The 20,343-nt window shown below is 41.4% G+C and overlaps 1 protein-coding gene and 2 pseudogenes across 1 annotated transcript; all 3 read left to right on the top strand.

The window, feature by feature from the left end:
- Positions 1 to 1,196: 1,196 nt before the first annotated feature.
- LOC113835124 (igE-binding protein-like) lies at positions 1,197 to 2,124 on the top strand. The gene has a single exon (XM_035441659.1). The coding sequence runs from the start codon at positions 1,279 to 1,281 to the stop codon at positions 2,122 to 2,124; it is 846 nt and encodes a 281-aa protein (XP_035297550.1). The 5' UTR covers positions 1,197 to 1,278.
- Positions 2,125 to 17,229: 15,105 nt separating this feature from the next.
- LOC100768077 lies at positions 17,230 to 17,568 on the top strand (annotated as a pseudogene).
- Positions 17,569 to 19,121: 1,553 nt separating this feature from the next.
- LOC100767786 lies at positions 19,122 to 19,412 on the top strand (annotated as a pseudogene).
- Positions 19,413 to 20,343: the final 931 nt, after the last annotated feature.

The raw sequence follows: 20,343 nt of genomic DNA, 5'->3' as shown, positions 1-20,343 counted from the left end.
TGAAATAGATACAATAAAGAAAACACAGAATGAAGTGATGCTGGAAATGGAAAGGCTGGATAAACAATCAGGAACTAAAGACATGAGTATAACTAATAGAATTGAAGAGATGTAAGACAGAATGTCAGCTATTGAAGACTCGCTAGAGGATATACATTCATCAACCAAAGAAAACCTCAAGTCCAACAAACACAAAATATCCAGTGTAGGGAGCCGGTTCCTGTATTATCCATTACAATATGGTGCCTGAAGACACCAAGATGTAAATTACTTCACAGGCGCTGGGTAATCTCCATTCCTTTGATCTCTGCCTATCCCGTGGCTCATTTGGCCTGAGGAGCTGAAGCCATTCATAGGGTAACACGTCCCAGGCGGCTGGTCAGCCTTTATAAGGGATGGTTTTCTTGGTTCAGTGTCTCCGCTCTGGTAAGCTTATGCATTAAAGCTTGTCTGCAGAAGGATCCGAGTGTCCTGCGTGTATTTCTTGCTGGCGAGAAAATACAGCACACGGGACATCTGGTGCCGAAACCCGGGAACTTGTTAACATCTCCGGCATCACGGAGACCCCTCTAACAGGGCGGATTCAGAACTGCAGGGTGGTAAGTTCAGAGAGGTATGCTTCATTCTGACACCTTCTTTTTTGACTTTGCTTTTAATTTGCCACCACTATGGGATGGAAAAGCCTTAATTCTAGTCTTTATTCTAATTTTGTTCACATTGGTCTTATATTATGCCCACCGTGGCTGGTGTTCCAGTTCGAGACCAAGCTTACCCCAGGTAGCCTCCAGCATTATGGGCTCTTCAAAACAGAGAGACCTAATTAAAAACTGTCTAGAGATTGAGGCTTGCCGTCCCATGGTAGCAGAGAGTCAAAAAATGCTTAAAGAGGTACAGGATAATATATCAGAAACCGAACGAGATGAGAGAATAGGAGCTCAAAAAAGGAAGGACATGTCCAAGGAAAAAGGCCCTCCCCAGGATATAAAAAAAGGGGGAGAGAAAATAGGGAATAACCGGTCACACCCCGGTAAATTTAAGAGAAATAAAGACTCAAAACCTAGCCTCTGCCCTACAACGAAACTAGAGGCCTTGGAGCTGAGCAGCTCAGACTCTGAGATTTTAGACTCTAGCAAGGAAGCAGAGCTAGAGGAGGAGCTGCCAAAAATAAAAGCAAATATGAGGCCACCGCCTGTTAATCCAGCGGGTGTGCTTCCATCAGCACCCCCATTATTTGGTACTGACTCTTTTTTACCATTAGAGGAGCGAAGGAAATTGCAGATGGCTTTCCCAGTCTTTGAAAATGAGGGGGCAAGAGTACATGCTCCCGTAGACTATAATCAGATTAAAGAATTGGCTGAATCAGTCCGGAAGTATGGGGTCAATGCCAATTTTACAACAATACAAGTAGAAAGACTAGCAAACTATGCTATGACACCCACTGATTGGGAGACAACAGTAAAAGCAGTGCTCCCCAATATGGGACAATATATGGAGTGGAAGGCTCTTTTTTATGATGCAGCCCAGGCACAGGCAAAGGCCAATGTCACAACAGAAAATAAAAATCAGAGACAATGGACCTTTGAAATGCTGACAGGACAGGGGCCACATGCCCTCAATCAAACTAATTACATTTGGGGCGTATATGCCCAGATATCAGCTGCCGCCATTAAAGCATGGAAGGCATTGACAAAAAGGGATGAATCAGGTGGACATCTTACAAAGATAGTCCAGGGGCCCCAGGAGCCATTCTCAGACTTTGTGGCCAGAATGACAGAGGCCGCTAGCCGGATATTCGGTGATGCAGAACAAGCCATGCCTCTGATTGAACAATTAGTCTTTGAACAAGCAACTCAAGAATGCCGAGCAGCCATAGCCCCCCGGAAAAGTAAAGGTTTACAGGACTGGTTAAAGATCTGCAGAGAACTCGGAGGGCCACTTACTAATGCAGGCTTGGCCGCAGCCATCTTACAAACCCAAAGGCGCCGAAATACGTCTGCCTGCTTTAACTGTGGAAAAACAGGGCACCTTAAAAAGGACTGTAGAGCCCCTAAAAGGATTAGAGAAGTGGAGTTGTGCAGGCGCTGTGGAAAAGGGCCAGCGAATACAAATCTGTGCGGGACATAAAAGGTAGGCTTTTACCCCCTAGGGAGGAACCTAAAGCGTCCCAACCAAAAAACAGGCCGCGGGGCCCATGGTCCCAGGGCCCTCAGAAATATGGGAACCAGTTCCGGAAAAGCAACTCAGAGAAGGAAGGGACTCCCGAGGACACTCCGGAATGGACCTGTGTGCCACCTCCGACTTCTTATTAATGCCCCAAATAAATGTTCAGCCGGTCCCAATCCAGTCTCCGGGGCCTTTACCCCCTGCTACCATTGGGCTTATTTTGGGCCGAGGTTCCTTGACCTTACAAGGACTCATTGTGTATCCTGGAATCATAGATCCATATCATAAGGAAGAATTCCAGGTCCTCTGCTCCAGCCCTCGGGGCATATTCTCCATAAAGCAGGGAGATAAGATCGCCCAATTAGTGCTATTGCCCTCCCCTGGGGATAGAGAGAATTGCACCTCCCGAAAAAGAGCCTTGGGCTCTACCAGTAATGATTCAGCATATCTGGCCATACCCCTAGATGAGAGACCAACTATAAAATTATTGGTTAATGGAAAAGAATTTGAGGGGATTACAGATACAGGGGCTGACAAAAGCATCATTTCATTGCATTGGTGGCCGAAATCCTGGCCTACTGTGACTTCATCACATTCTCTTCAAGGCCTTGGATATCAATCCTCTCCAGCTGTTAGTGCTGCCGCCTTGGTCTGGCGGAGCACCGAGGGCAGGCAGGGACGCTTTACCCCTTATGTCTTGCCCCTCCCAGTAAATCTGTGGGGGCGAGATGTGTTACAAGCCATGGGCATGACCCTGACCAATGAGTATTCCCCTCAGGCATCAGCTATAATGACAAAAATGGGCTATGTACCAGGAAGGGGCCTGGACAGAAGGGAGCAAGGTAAAATAGAGCCCATTGAACAAAAAGGGAATCAAAGTAGAAAAGGACTGGGTTTTATTTAGGGGCCATTGAGGCTTCACGACCCATACCATGGAATACAGAGGACCCGGTATGGGTCTCTCAATGGCCATTATCCTCTAAAAAGCTGGAAGCAGTCACAAGACTTATACAGGAGCAAGAACAGTTGGGGCATTTAGAAAGTTCTACTTCTCCCTGGAACAGCCCAATTTTCATTATAAAAAAGAAATCTGGAAAATGGAGGTTGCTCCATGACCTGCGGGCTATTAATAACCAAATGCGCCCTCTGGGCCCTGTCCAGAGAGGCCTCCCTTTGCTTTCTGCGCTACCCCAAAATTGGAAGCTTATTATTATAGATATTAAGGACTGTTTTTTCTCCATCCCCCTCTTTCCTCGGGACCGGCAAAGGTTTGCCTTTACTGTTCCCTCACTCAATCACATGGAACCAGACAAGAGGTACCAATGGAGGATGCTGCCACAGGGCATGGCCAATAGTCCAACTATATGCCAATTGTATGTCCAAAAGGCATTGGAACCTGTTAGGAAGCAATTTACATCCATGATTATGATTCACTATATGGATGATATTCTTATCTGCCATAGGAAGATAGAGGTCCTACAACAAGCCTTCCCCATGCTGGTAGCTGAGTTAAAACAATGGGGACTGGAGATAGCATCAGAGAAGGTCCAGGTCTCAGATACCGGTCTCTTCCTGGGCTCAGTAATTACCCCAACAAAAATAATCCCACAAAAAATAGAAATACGCAAGGATCATCTGAGAACCTTAAATGACTTCCAGAAACTCTTGGGGGATATAAATTGGCTGAGACCCTTTTTAAAGATCCCCTCTGCAGATTTAAAACCCCTTTTTGACATCCTGGAAGGTGAACCTCATATTTCTTCCCCCAGAAGCTTTACTCCGGCTGCTTGTCAAGCCCTACAAAAAGTGGAAAAGGCCTTACAGGATGCACAATTGCATAGCATAGATAAGACATTGCCATTCAGCCTATGTGTCTTTAAAACGGCTAAGTTACCGACCGCCGTCTTATGGCAGCATGGGCCATTGCTTTGGATTCACCCAAATGCTTCCCCCGCTAAGATCATTGATTGGTATCCGGATGCTGTCGCGCAGCTCGCACTTCGGGGAATAAAAGCAGCTGTCGCTCATTTTGGCAGGGACCCTCATCTCTTGGTTGTACCTTACACCGCTGCGCAAATTCAAACTCTAACAGCTACTTCTAATGACTGGGCGGTGTTGGTTACCTCCTTTTCAGGGAAAATTGATAATCATTTCCCAAAACATCCAATCCTACAATTTACACAAAATCAGGCTATAGTGTTTCCACAGATGACAGCAAAGCATCCAATCCCGAATGGGACGATGGTTTATACTGATGGTTCCAAAACCGGTGTAGGGACTTATGTTATAGAAAATAAGGTAGTTTCTAAACAATTCAATGAAACCTCACCCCAGATCGTTGAATGCCAAATGGTGCTGGAAGTCCTTGAGGCCTTTCCGGGGCCACTTAATATTGTATCAGATTCCTCCTATGTGGTTAATGCAGTCAACCTCCTTGAAACTGCTGGTATAATACGACCCTCCAGCAGAGTTACAGGTATCTTTCAAAAAATACAAATTACCCTATCAAACAGGAGGTTCCCTGTTTTTGTCACCCATGTTCGAGCACATTCGGGGCTCCCAGGACCTATGTCCTCTGGGAATGATTTGGCAGACCGGGCCACAAAGCTGATGGCTGCCGCCTTGTCCACCCAGATACAAGCTACACAAGAATTTCATCAGCGCTTTCATGTGACGGCTGAAACCTTACGCCGTCGATTTGCTTTGACAAAGCAGGAGGCTAGACAAATCGTTACTCAATATAAAAACTGCTGTAAATTTTTACCTGCACCTCATGTAGGAATAAATCCGCGCGGCATTAGGCCGCTGCAGATATGGCAAATGGATGTTACACATGTTGCCTCCTTTGGAAAGCTCCAATATGTTCATGTCTCAATGGACACCTGCTCAGGCATAATTTGTGCCACGCCTTTGACAGGGGAAAAGGCCTCGCATGTGATTCAACACTGTTTAGAGGCTTGGGGTGCCTGGGGTAAACCTCATATCCTAAAAACAGATAATGGGCCGGCTTATACCTCTCAAAAGTTCCAACACTTCTACAGACAGATGGAAATTACCCATCTAACTGGCCTACCTTATAACCCTCAAGGACAAGGCATTGTAAAACGTGCCCATCACACACTTAAGTCTTATTTAATCAAACAAAAGGAGGGAATGGGAGCATCCTTACCCTCGGTGCCAAGAGTTGCAATATCCATGACACTCTTTACCCTTAATTTTCTAAACACCGACACTCAGGGCCATACAGCGGCCAAGCGTCATAACTCAGAACCTGAAAGGTCTAAGGAGATGGTAAAATGGAAAGATGTCTTAACTGGTCTTTGGAGAGGCCCGGATCCTATTCTCATAAGATCCAGGGGGGCGATATGTGTTTTTCCACAGGATGAAAAAAATCCTCTATGGATCCCAGAAGAGCCTCTTCGGACCTTCAAAAGTCGGAACTCCACCCTCTCCCCGGGAGCTGAGAGCCGCTATTGTTATCCAGATTAACTCCTGTCCTTGGCGGAGAGATGGCCACTGCTTAAGGGGTGGGGGTGGGATTGTTTGATGCAGCCGTTTGCGGATTGCTGTTACCTCTGGCTGATCTATGAGAAAGAGGTGGGGGTGGAATTGTTTGATGCAGCCGTTTGCGGATTGATGTTACTTTTGGCTGGCATGTAAGCTCCAGGGCTCAAACCAAGAGATCACCCAAGCGCTTATATTTTGGCTAACTATGCTTAAGCAATAGGCCGCCGGCCAGACAGCTCTTGCACACCCGGAGCCTAGGCTCATTGCACAGGGTAGAGTGTCTGGTTTGGGCAGCCCCAATGAGGGATGCTGAGCAAAGGCATCGCACAGAGTTGCCTATTATGCAGGCTTCTCTGGGAGGTACGTTGACCTGCATAAGGGTTACCTGCCCTGAGACTCCCTTTCCCAGAAAAACGGCAGAGGACAGGTCAAGAGCGCTTCGGGTCAAGCTAACAGCCTGATGGCGACTCTTGTACACAGTCTTAATGTTTGATTTTGGGAAGGTTCAACCTCTGCCTCTATCCCTCAACATATGGGTGACCTATTTGCTTGTAAAAATATAAAGCCTTTTCATTAATTAATAAAAAAGGGGGATATGTAGGGAGCCGGTTCCTGCATTATCCATTACAATATGGTGCCTGAAGACACCAAGATGTAAATTACTTCACAGGCGCTGGGTAATCTCCATTCCTTTGATCTCTGCCTATCCCATGGCTCATTTGGCCTGAGGAGCTGAAGCCATTCATAGGGTAACACGTCCCAGGCGGCTGGTCAGCCTTTATAAGGGATGGTTTTCTTGGTTCAGTGTCTCCGCTCTGGTAAGCTTATGCATTAAAGCTTGTCTGCAGAAGGATCCGAGTGTCCTGCATGTATTTCTTGCTGGCGAGAAAATACAGAGCGCGCGGGACAATCCAGGAAATATGGGACACTGTGAAAAGACCAAACCTAAGGATAATAGGTATATAAGAAAGTGAAGAAACACTGCTCAAAGGTACAGAATACATATTCAACAAAATCATAGAAGAAAACTTCCCCAGCCTATAGAAGGATATGCCCATGAAAGTACAAGAAGCTTACAGAACACCAAACAGACTGGACCACAAAAACAAGTCCCCCAAGACATAATAATCAAAACACCAAATCTACCGAATAAAGAGAAAATATTAAGAGCAGCAAAGGAAAAAGGCCAAGTAACAGGAGAGAGAAATTCACACACAATGACACCACCAACAATAAATCCAAAACAAAGAAGAACCAATGAACAATGGACATTAATATCCCTAAATGTCAATGGTCTTAACTTACCCATAAAAAGATATAGGCTAACAGAATGGATACGAAGACAGAATCCATCCTTCTGCTGTTTACAAGAAAGACACCTCAACTTCAAAGACAGGCATTACCTCAGAATAAAGGATGGGAAAAGATTTTCTAATCAAATGGGCTCAAGAAACAATCTGGTGTAGCAATCCTAATATCCAACAAATTAGACTTTACACTAAAATCAATCAAAAGAGATAAAGAAGGGCATTTCATATTCATAACAGGAAAAGTCCATCAAGATGAAGTCTCAATCCTGAACATCTATGCCCCAAATACGAAGGCACCCACATTTGTAAAAGAAACATTACTAAAGCTCAAACCACACATAAAACCACACACACTTATAGTAGGAGACTTCAACACCCCCTTTACACCACTACATAGGAACGCCAGACAGAAACTTAACAAAGAAACAAAGGATCTGACAGAAGTTATGACCCAACTGGGTATAACAGATATCTATAGAACATTCCATCCAAACACAAAAGAATATACCTTCTCAGCCCCACATGGAACCTTCTCTAAAATTGACCACATAGTTGGCAGCAAAGCAAACCTCCACAGTTACAAAAGAATTGAAATAACCCCCTGTATCTTGTCAGGTCACCATGCATTAAAGCTAGAATTCAACAGCAATACAAATTGCAGAAAACCTACAAACTCAGGGAAATTGAATAACAACCAATTACAGCATTCCTGGGTTGATGAAGAAATAAAAAAAGAAATTAAAGATTTCCTAGAATTTAATGAGAATGTAGACACAACATACCCAAACTTGTGGGACACTTTGAAAGCAGTACTAAGAGGAAAGTTCATAGCAGTAAGTGCCCACATGAAGAAACTGGAGAAAAGTCACATTAGAGAATTGACAGAACACTGAAAGCTTTAGAGCAAAAAGGAGCAAACTCACCAAGGAGGAGTAGATGCCAGGAAATAATCAGACAGAGGGCCAAAAACATAAAGTAGAAGCTAGGAAAACAGTACAAAGAATAAAGGAAACAGAGTTGGTTCTTAGAGAAGATCAACATGATAGACAAACCTTTAGCCAAACTAACCAAAATGCAGAGAGAGAGCATACTAATTAACAAAATCAGAAATGAAAAAGGGGATATAACAATGGACACTGAGGAAATCCAGAGAATCTTCAGGTCATACTTTGAAAGCCTGTAATCCACAAAATTCGAAAATGTAAAGGAAATGGACAGTTTTCTGGACAAATATCACTTACCAAATTAAACCAAGATCAGATAAGCAGTTTAAATCAAACTATAACTCCTAATAAAATAGAAGCGGTCATCAAAAGCCTCCCAACCAAAAAAGCCCAGGGCCAGATGGCTTCACTGCAGAATTCTACCAAAAATTCAAACAAGAGCTAATTCCAGTACTACTCAAACTGTTCCGCACAATAGAAGCAGATGGGATATTACCAATCTCTTTCTACAAGGCTACAATCACTTTGATACCCAAGCCACACAAAGATACGACTAAGAAAGAAAACTACAGACCGATATCCCTCATGAACATCGATGCTAAAGTACTCAATAAAATATTGGCGAACCGAATCCAAGAACATATCAGAAAAATCATCCACCATGATTAAGTAGGCTTCATCCTAGGGATACAAGGATGGTTCAACATATAAAAATCCATCAATGTAATCCACCATATAAACAAACTGAAAAAGAAAAACCACATGGTCATCTCACTAGACGCTGAAAAAGCCTTTGACAAAATCCAACATCCCTTCATGATAAAGATCTTGGAGAGAACATGAATAACTGGAACATATCTAAACATGATAAATGCAATATACACCAAACCAATAGCCAACATCAAACTAAATGGAGAGAAACTCGAAGCATTTCCTCTAAAATCAGGAACAAGACAAGGCTGTCCACTCTCTTCCATATCTCTTCAACATTGTACTTGAAATTCTAGCTAGAGCAATAAGAAAAGAAAAGGGGATCAAAGGGATACAAATTGTAAAGGAAGAAGTCAAACTTTCACTATTTGCAGATGACATGATAGTCTACATTAGTGACCTGAAAAACTCTACCAGGGAACTCCTACAGCTGAAAAACACCTTCATCAAGGTAGCAGGATACAAAATTAACTCAAAAAAATCTGTAGCCCTACGATATACATCACCTTTCACAATATCCACAAGCAACATAAAATATCTTGGGGTAACACTAACCAAAAAAGTGAAAGACCTGTACAAAAAGAATTTTGAGACTTTAAAGAAAGAAATTAAAGAAGACACCAGAAAATGGAAAGATCTCTCAGACTCTTGGATAGATAGAATTAACTTAGTAAAAATGGCAATCCTGCCAAAAGCAATCTACAGATTCAACACAATCCCCATCAAAATTCCAACACAGTTTTTCACACACATTGAAAGAACAATACTCAGCTTTATATGGAACAATAAAAAACCCAGGATAGCCCAAACAACTCTTTACAATAAAGGATCTTCTGGAGGCATCACCATCCCTGACTTCAAGCTCTACTGTAGAGCCATAGTTCTGAAAACAGCTTTGTATTGGCAGAAAAATAGACAGATAGACCAATGGCATCAAATTGAAAACCCTGATATTAATGCATGCACCTATGAGCACCTTATTTTTGACAAAGATGCTAAATCTATATAATGGAAAAAAGATAGCATCTTCAACAAATGGTGCTGGCAAAATTGGATTCAGACATGCAGAAGATTGCAGATAGATCCATACCTGTCACCATGCACAAAACTTAAGTGCAAATGGATCAAAGATCGCACCATAAATCCAGCACCCTGAATGTTCTAGAAGAGAAAGTGGGAGATACCCTTGAACAAATTGGCAAAGGAGACCACTTCCTGAACATTACATCAGTAGCACAGACATTGAGATCTGCAATTAATAAATGGGACCTTCTGAAACTGAGAAGCTTTTGCAAGGCAAAGGACACAGTCAGTAAGACAAAACAACCACCCACAGAATGGGAAAAGATCTTCACCAATCCCACATCTGACAGAGGGCTGATTTCCAAAATATATAAGGAGCTCAAGAAGCTAGCCACCAAAACACCAAACAATGAAATTAAAAAGTGGGGTGCAGAACTAAATAGAGAATTCTCAACAGAGGAATCTGAAATGGCTGAAAGACACTTAAGAAAGTGCTCAAAATCCTTGGCCATCAGAGAAATGCAACTCAAAACAACTCTGAGATACCACCTCACACCTGTCAGAATGGCTAAAATAAAAATACCAATGACAATCTATGCTGGAGAGGATGTGGAGAAAAAGGAACAATCCTCCATTGCTGGTGGGAGTGCAAACTTGTAAGACCACTCTGGAAATCAGTATGGCAGTTGCTCAGAAAAATGGGAATCAGTCTACCTCAAGATCCAGGGATTCCTCTCTTGTATATATACCCAAATAGTGCATGTTCATACAACTAGGATATATGTTCAACCCTGTTTGCAATAGCCAGCATTGTTTGTAATAGCCAGCAGAAAAAAGCAATAGAATCTTAATATTCACAGGCAAATGGATGGAACTAGAAAAAACCATTCTGAGTGAGGTAACCCAGTCACAAAAAGACAATCATGGTATGTACTCACTCATATATGAATTTTAGATATAGAGCAATGGATTACCAGCCTATAATCCTCTTCACCAAAGAAACTAGGAAACATGAAGGACTCTAAGTTTTAAATGGACCCCAGGAATGGGAGGTGGCATGAACTCCTGAGCTAATTGCGAGCATGAGTGTAGGGGAGAGGGAGCTACCACAATAAGAGCAAGAGAAGAGGAGTAGAGGAGAGGAAATGGAGGAGCAGAAATATTCAGTTGGGGGAAGAATAGAGGAGAGAGAGCAGGATGAGAGATACCATATTAGAGGGAGCCACTATAAGGCCAAAAAGAGATCTGGAACTAGGGAGATCTCCAAAGACCTACAAGGATGACATGATCTGACAATCCAGGCAATGGTGGAGAGGATAACCTAAAAGCCCTTCCCTTAAAATGAGATTGACGACTATCTTTATGCCATCCTAGAGACCTCATCCAGTGGCTGATGGAAGCAGAGACAGACATCCACAGATATACACTGAGCTGAAATCTGGAATTTAGTTGAAGAGAGGGAGGAATGAAGATTGAAGGTGTCTGTACCAGGTTGGAGAAACCCACAGAAACAGTTGGCCTGAACCAGGGAGAGCACATCAACCCCAGATGCTGTCAGGGAGGCCAGTACAAGTCTGATCCAGACCCCTGAACATGGATGTCAATAAGGAGGCCTCTGCACTCCAGGGAGCCTCTGGTAGTGGATTAGTATTTTTCCCTGGTGTAAGAAGGGACTTAGAGAGCCCATCCCACATGAAGGGATACACTCTGGCCCTGGACACATGGGGAAGGGTCCACGGCCAGCACAGGAAGATTTGGTGGACTTTGCAGAGCCCCCGTTGAGGGCCCTACCCTGGCTGTGGAATGGTGGGTGAATGGGGTGGGGGTAGATAGGGGATGGGGAAGGAGGGATGCGGTGAGGGGAGGGAGAGGGAGAAGGGACTTACATGTGAAACAAGCTTGTTCCCTAACTTGAACTAATAAAAAAAAGTTTAGTGTTAATAAAGCATCATACAACCTATGTTTGGAGGGTTTATTCTTCCAAGATAGTTTGTTGAGCATCTCCTTTAGTGTCCTATTAGATCTCTCAACCACTGCTTGTCCTGTAGGATTGTGTGGTATACTAGTAAATGCTTTATGTTATAATATTTGAAAAACTGTTGCAATTTTGTGGAGACATATGCAGGATCATTGTCAGTTTTTATTTGTGCAGGTATACCCATAACTGCCATCATGTCTAGCAGGTGTGTAATAACAGAATCAGCTTTTTCAGAGTTAAGAGTGGTAGCCCATTGGAACCCTGAGAATGTGTCCAGAGTATGATGCACATATTTCAAATTTCCAAATTCTGCAAAGTGAAAGACATCCATCTGCCAAACCTCATTTCTCCGAATGCCCTTAGGATTACAACCTGCTGGCAATGGAGTTTGATAATAAAAGGAACAAGCAGGACAGTTTCCAACTATCTCCTTGGCTTGTTGCCAAGTGATGGAGTAGTCCTTTTTCAAACCTTTGTTATTTATATGATGTTTCTTATGAAATCTGAGGCTTCTAGCACACTTCCAATTAATAAACAATCAATCTCATCATTGCCTTGTGCTAGTGGGCCTGGCAGACCGGTATGGGATCTGATATGTGTAATATATATAGGATTACTTCTGTTTCTGATAGTTCCCTGTAATTGTAAAAACAATGAGGTTAATTCTGTATTATCAGGAACGAATTCTGAAGTCTCACGACTCTCTTTCTGCATATTGAGAATCAGTAACTATATTAAGAGGTTCTATAAAATCCGTGAATACCATAAGAATGGCATATAATTCTGCCTTCTGTACAGATGCATATGGACTTTGAACTACTTTACTTACCTAACCTGCCTTACCTGATTTTTTGGCATCAGTGTAGAAGATAAGAACTCCAGAAATGTGAGTTTGTCATACAATACGTGGAAGAATCCAGACTGTCTTTTTTATGAATTTAATTCTGTAAGTTTTGGGATAATTGTTGCTAATCATTCCCAAAATGTCAGTAAGAGCTATTTGCCAATATTCATTATCCTTCCATAAGGAGGAAATTTCCTCATTAGTTAAAGGTACTATAATTTATTCTGGATCTTTTCCAGTCAGTTGATGAAGTCTTAATTTGCCCTTTAAAATCAAATCAGAAATCTTTTCTATATATGTCTTTAACTTTTTATTGTGTTAATGTGGCAGAAATATCCACTCCAATATAGTGTCTTCCCTCTGCATCAGAATTCCAGAAGGGTATTCTCTGGATGGCAAGATAACCAGAATACAGTCTAAATCAAGTTTTATCCGATCTACATGTGCATCCAATGTTCTGTTTTCTACCCATTGTAACTCTTTTACTGCCTCAGCAGATATTCTCTGACTGTTTAGTTCCTTATCACCTTTAAGGGCCATTTTTAAATGCTTTAAGTCATGTCCTTCTATGCCAATAATCATCTGTAATTGAGAAATTTTCCCTAATAATTTCTGAAGAGAATTAAAAGTTTGGTAACGATCTCTCCTAATTTGTACCTTTTGAGGTCTGATTCTTTGTAAGTCTATCTTGTAACCTAAATAATTAATAGAATCTCCTCTTTGTATCTTTTCTGGGGAAATCTGTAACCCCCAACGAGGCAGAACTTCCTTCCCCATTTCAAACATATGTTCCAAAGTTTCTTTATTGGAATTTGATAAAAGAATGTCATCCATGTAATGATAAACAAGAGATTGTGAAAATTTCTTACGAATTATTTCCAAAGGTTGCTGTACAAAGTGCTGACACAAAGTAGGACTATTTAGCATTCCTTGTTGCAAAACTCTCCACTGATATCTCCTAACTGGCTGTGAATTATTAAGAGTTGGTACAGTAAATGCAAATTTTTCTCTATCATTTTCCTGTAATGGTATTGTGAAAAAACAGTCTTTTAGATCAATGACTATGATAGGCCATCATTTAGGTATTAAGAAAGGTAATGGCATTCCAGGTTGCAGAGAGCCCATTGGTTGAATTACCTTATTTATGGCTCTCAGATCTGTCAGCATTCTCCACTTACCTGACTTCTTTTTTTATAACAAATACAGAATTCCTAGGACTGGTAGATTCCTCTATATGTCCAGCATCTAGCTGTTCCTGTAGTAACTTTTCTAAAGCCTCTAGCTTCTCAGAGGTCATAGGCCATTGTCCTACCCAAACTGATTCATCTGTAAGCCACTTCAATGGCAGGGCCTTTGGTTCCTCTGAAGGTCCATCATTTGTACCTAGTTTCTGTACAGCATGGATGTTTGGTAAACGTTTTCCATAGCTTCTTACCAGATCTTTCCTACTATCTAAAGATTGTACATAATTTGTATCCGACATTGGATGAATATTAGGCTGAGTATTCCATTGCTGTAAGAGATCATGACCCCAGAGATTTATAGCTATATCTGCCACGTATGGTTTCAGTATCCCTTTCTGTCCTTCCAGTCCAATGCAGACCACCGAGTTAACACTCTGTTGAACTCTAGATACAGTCCCAATTCCTAAAAATTGTACATTTGCCTCTCAAAGAGGCCATTTCTGAGGCCAAGACTTTTGGGCAATAATAGTTACATCCGCCCCAGTGTCTTAGTTATTTACTAAGCCAGAAATAACTTTATTATTAATTTTCACTTTCAACTGAGGCCTTTTATCATTAATAGAAGCTTGCTAAAATATGCATTTCTCATTTTGTCCTTTCACACTTGATTCTTCATCGCTATTCAAACTACCATCTAGAGCAGTATCATTTTTCAAAATAGGCAAAGAACTATCTATTTGTCATGTTTGAGATTGTCTCCCACTGCTACTTGGAATGACCCAACCTTTCTCAAAGTGGGGGCCTTCTTGAGTCCCCCTTCAGGGTTTCCCAGCCTTAACGGGTTTCCTTGCATATCCCTGGTCGATCTACATTCATTGATCTAGTGTCTGCACTTACCACATCTTCTACACAATCCAGAAGGCAGTGGCCTTCCATATGAGGCGTTGTAAGAATTCATTTGTCTACAATTTCTCTTAGTATGTCCCATTTTACCACAGTAGAAACATCTAGGTCCCTGACGCCTTCGTGGTCTCTAGGGGAAGCCTCTTCCTACCCAAGGTTCTGGTTCATAGTAGTAGTAACCTCTAGTCTCTTGGTACCTATGTTGACCTCTGTAAGGTGCTTCTCCTTCCCAAGCCCTTGCATCCTCACCTCTTGAACTTTTAATTTCCTGTTGCCTTTTTAAACCTTTTGAAATGGCTTCTCCTACCCAAGCTCCAGTATCTTGCACATTATAATCAATGTTGGCTGCATACAAACCCATTCTGCTAGTGGAACTGATCTGATCTTTAAAGGCAAAAGTATTCTTTTGCATATTGGATTTGCATTTTCATAAGCTATTGTATATATAATTGATTGTCTTGTTTCCGGATCTGTTACCTGTAATTCTACTGCCCTAGTTAACCTTTGTAAGAAGTCCTGGAACTGTTCTGTAGGTCCCTGTTCTATTCTGGTATAAGCTTCTAGGCATTCTCCTGGCTCACGAACCTTATCCCAGGCATTTAATGCTGCTTTCCTGCATAGGGACAGTATATCGTCATCATATTCAGCCTGAGCCTCTGGGTTAGAATAAATACCCTGACCAAGAAGCTTATCTAGAGGGGCTTCAAAACCTTCCTTTATGCCCTGATGCTCAAGGAGCTTTGCCTCTTCCCTCACCAATGCTTTCCACTGGATTTGGCATGAATTCACAAGTACAGCTGCTACTAATCATTCCCAATCTGTGGGTGTCACCCTGTTGAAGATTGCCCATGAATGTAATAGCTGTTTTACATATGGGCTATGAAGACCATATGAGACAACTGATTCTTTAATATTCTTAAGATCCTTCAGCTGTATAGGTTGCCATTCATAAGCCATCTGTCCAAGAGGGTGTTTCTTAGAAGCTGGCTTTTCTACCATGGTAGCTGGGTACACTAATGGTGTACGAGTAACAACCTTAGAAGAATAGTCATGATACCGGGGTGGAGTAGGTGCTCCTGATTGGAGTGATTCTGCCTCTGAGACATCCCAATGATCTTTAAGCCTAGAAATGATATCCTTATGAAAAGTTTCAATCTCCTTAATCATGAAAGACTCAAAGCATGTTAGTGAATCTGTAAATTGCTGTAACTGCTCCTCTACATGTTTTTCTAGGCCTTTAATATGATCATACTTAGGCAGCATCTGGATGGTATGGAAACTGCCTTCTAGGTATTGGAGTCTAGATTCGAGGTCATGATTTGCTGATTTTGAGTCCTCAGCAATCGACCATGTGGAGCTATGAAATCTGTCAGCCCTGTACTGTAAATTATCTTCCAAACATTAGAATCTAGACTCAAATTTGTGATCTGCTACCTTGGATGATTCAATAATTGATTGAATGGCATTGTCCAATTCTTCAACCCTATCCTGGGTACTTTGCACCTTTGCATCTAGTAGCTGGGTAACATTGCCTATCTGAGTTTCTATCTGACTACAGATATTCTTTAGCTCATCACAGTCTTCTGACAGCCTAGCCTCTAAGGCCTCAGACCAGAGGATCTCTCTATGTTTATCCTATCATAAATACGCTGCATCTCATCTTGGGTAACAGACAGCTCTGTCCTTATCGTATTAGACACAGATCCAAGCTTATCATCCAATTTCTGTTCCACTTGCTGCACAGTTGTGGTCTGACCTAATCTGTTCTCCAAAACCTCATTGTGTAAAGCTGTTATTTCCTGTAAATAGGTGGTGAGGTTATCCTTATCCCTATTCCTGAATCCTCTGGCTAGTAATATTATTTGTACCAGCATGCTAACTGCCATTACAGCATATAGGCCAGTAATTGGCAAATTAGCATCCTCCTCAAATATTGAATTCACGTAATAAGCAAAAATATAACCAATTTTAGCAAATGATAAATATTCCCCCATAATTTTACCTGATTTCTACTCCAGATGCAGTAACTACCTTTGACCAGCAGGTGGCATAGGTGTTCAGCTACTTGGCTCAGCATTTGGCAGTGGTGGGTCAGGCAAGATGGTGTTAGCCATGGAGAGAGATCACAAAAGCAGCTGCACTTATCTTAGAGAGTATACGGCCTTGTGGCCACAACCACTGAAACAGATGTGGCTTTACCACAGCAACAGAAGAAGCCACTGCTGAAAGCCGAGGCCTTCTCAACTCTAGGCAGCTAGAAACTGTCTTCAAGCTGAGCAGATGGTTCTGAGCAGCTCAGCTGCCCCGGGTCAGCTGGGAGCCAGGAGCACCTGTGGAGAGAGGGCACTTTCCAGGCCTAGTCTGCCATGGGGGGAGTGGGGGAGACTGGCAGGCTGTCCCAAATGGGGCTAAGGTCCCGCTCCTGACACCAGATAAAGTGGGAAATTACCAATACAGAGCCAAGTAGGAATATAAGGCTATTTAATAGGGAAAAGCCTTACTTACAGAGAGACCTAGCCAGCCGGCGTGGCAGCAGTCTGTACAGCAAGCCGAAAAGGAAAACCAAAAGTGAAACACAGCCCTAAACCTCTCACTCTACATCACCCTGACCACGCCCTACAAAGCCTCACCCCCAGAAAAAAATTCTGTGTCCAAAGGCACCATGGAAGAGAACCACCAGCTATGCAATGAGGTCAACTTCAATGGTGATGAAACACATGATATAGTCAAAGAGTGTGTTGATGGAGACTTAGGTGAGGTTTAAAGTCAGAACAATATCAACCAGAGGACTGCAAACAGTGAAGCAGTCCCTCACACATTCTGTTAATTTTGGAAAAGTTTATAAACACATTGTAACCTGTGTAGTGCTCCAGAAGAGTTCATACAGATTTCACATGCCAGCTCATGGTTTTGGAATACTACATCTGATGGAACCTGTACTGTAACACTGGAGAACTGTGCTGTGATCATTAATGTTTTTGCAATCACAAATGTCTGGTAACCAATTAAATATGTTGGGTTAAAGTCATTAACTTAAGTTTGTGAGTGTATTCTTTCTAAAAAGAGTAGTAATTATTTATTAATACACAGATGACAAGTGTACAATGTGCTTCAAAACTATCAACAAAGAATTGAACATTGTAAGCAAAAGTCTAATAAATAGAAAGTTGACAGATTATCTCATATTATATAAAGCATCATTTAAAGATGTAAATGTTAGCCCAAAGTTATGAGGAAATATGGACTGAAATAAAAAAGAATCTTATACAAGCCTTTCACTAACATTATGCACCCATGGAGAAATTTAGATACAGACATTATCTTTAAACTAGAACATTCAACAGTGATAAATATGTGAACAAAAATCTTCAAAGATAAATGCAGAGAAAATGTCATGAATTAGCTAATATCTTTCCAGTTTATTTCACTTTCTTCCCTTCATTGAATTATATATAATATTTAATAGAAAGTAATTTTGACTCCCCCATGTATTAGTAGCAGCACTGACTAGCCTGTTTATTTTTCCTGAGAACCAGTAAATCTATCTTTTAAAAGTTTGATTTCTTGCATTTATACTTGAGATCAAATTAAATCTGATAACTCAGATTTCCTCATTAAGTGAAATTAGATAAGTATGTGATCAACAGTATATGGCTCAGACAATGGCCTTACAGTTCAGTACACTCATTCCATGAGGAACAGGTATCTATTGAATATGTGGTCTGCATATTTCCCTGCCAGGTATATCAGCTCTCAACATTGTGTTCAAGTGTTAAGTTTCTTTTAGCATTTGGAAATTTAGCATTTCCAAATCATTTGGAAAACTAGTGCTTACATTTGAAGGAGAACAAGTGACAGGAATAGAGTCTGGGTCTTCATGGAGAACAAACCAAAAGGAAGGCACCTATTGGTGACAGAATTATAGATGTAAGTTGAGTTGCTTCTGACAAAGTGAAACACATAAAATATGCAACTCTTACTTAAAAGCCTTATTAGCAGTCTTAGCTATATAAGTAATAACTTCCATCACTGCATTAGTTATAACCATGTGCAAATAATTTAAAATACTTATATAGAGTTAGGACTGAGTGGAGTAAAATATACATTAAAAGTGAACAATCAGTAGCAGGTTAACTGGTATCTCAGAGCTAATGGAATATAGTTAAATTTATTAATAAAATCAAAGATAAAAATCAGGGTATACATCTGGACACCAAATGTGAAGTTACTCTGCCATTTAATCTTGAAAATGAAATGAATTTTGCATGTCATCACTGATACCCGATCCATGTAAGGACTGGAATCTTGATTCATTGAATTTGTTGAGAAAAGGAAAGCCTACTATTAATGGCAACAATATTAAGACAGATTTTTATATGAGCACTACATGCATGATGGATATTTGCCAAATAACTGTAATGACAAAATTATGAAGATAGGGTTTAATGCAGTGATCTGTAGCTTTGGCACATTAGAAATTCTTTGATAGCCACTCCTGTCCACACCACCATCAGCCGAAGTTACAGTTGGGCCTTACTCCTCACCAACTTAACAAGGATGTCCAGGCTTACAGAGACAGAGTGATACATCAAGTCCCTCATTGCTGTTTCCAAAAGCAGAATGGAGAGGATGGGAACAACTGCCAAGTCTCCAAAACTGAATTCCTCACCAACATGAACACAGAGCTGGCAGCCTTCACCAAGAAGCAGGACCCTGATGTCCTTGACCACATGATGAAGAAGCTGGCTCTCAACAGCTATGGGCAACTAGATTTCCAAGAGTTTCTCATCCTTGGCTATCGTGTGCCATGAGTCCTTCCTCAAAGCTTCCCAGAAGCATATCTAACCCTCCCGTTTCCTTTCTAAGTCATCACCTCCTCCTGCATCTACATCCACCACAACGTGCAGTCTACTCCTGCCAGAAGAAAAAGAATTGTCATTTTAATGTTAAAAACAAGGAAATTCTTGTTATTAACTTTATGTTACTTTATGTATCTGGCTTTTGTGCCTCTGAAGGTTATAACAGTGACTGAACTAGTCTGATTTTTGAAGACTGGTGTTGAAGACTTATTTTTAAATACTCGAATCACAGACCTGTTATTGCTCAATCTCGGGTGGCTGAATGCCACTTGTGCCTCTAAGAAGCTGGGAGATGCCCACCTAACAATCTTGTTTCTAATTCAAATAAAAAATGATTTAAAAAATACTCGAATCATACATATCTCATGACCCTCCTATCTGATGTTCTGGTTAAAGATTATCTTCCTGTGCTGTAAAACAAAAAGTTGTATAGGGTTTGTAACATGGTTCAGTCAGTAAAATGTCGTGCAATCATGTGACTCTGAATTTGTGCTCCAGAAGCCCCATGAAAAGACTGTGGTGTGTACTCACTCCTAGTGCTGCTCAATGGAGATCCTGTCTAACATTTGAAAGGGAGCATCCCTAAAGAATGAAACCTGAGATTACACTCTGGCCTCCACAGCATGTGCATATATGTGTGAATATGTATTCATTCACACACACATACACACACACACACACACACACACACACAGAGAGAGAGAGAGAGAGAGAGAGAGAGAGAGAGAGAGAGAGAGAGAGAGACATGTTTAGATATATGTTTGTCTAATGAATACCCAAATAAGTCCTCAACAGTAAGCAATATTTGTTGTACCCCATTTCTACCTACTTAAAGAATGAGAATCATGAGGCTATCAAGATTCTACAATGTTTATGGAATAGTCAAAGGTTTCTTGACTATTTTAAGAATGAATGGC

Source organism: Cricetulus griseus, chromosome 3 (assembly GCF_003668045.3).
Source record: "Cricetulus griseus strain 17A/GY chromosome 3, alternate assembly CriGri-PICRH-1.0, whole genome shotgun sequence".
In the NCBI taxonomy this organism is placed as follows: domain Eukaryota; kingdom Metazoa; phylum Chordata; class Mammalia; order Rodentia; family Cricetidae; genus Cricetulus; species Cricetulus griseus.
This window is presented reverse-complemented; position numbering and strand designations above follow the sequence as displayed.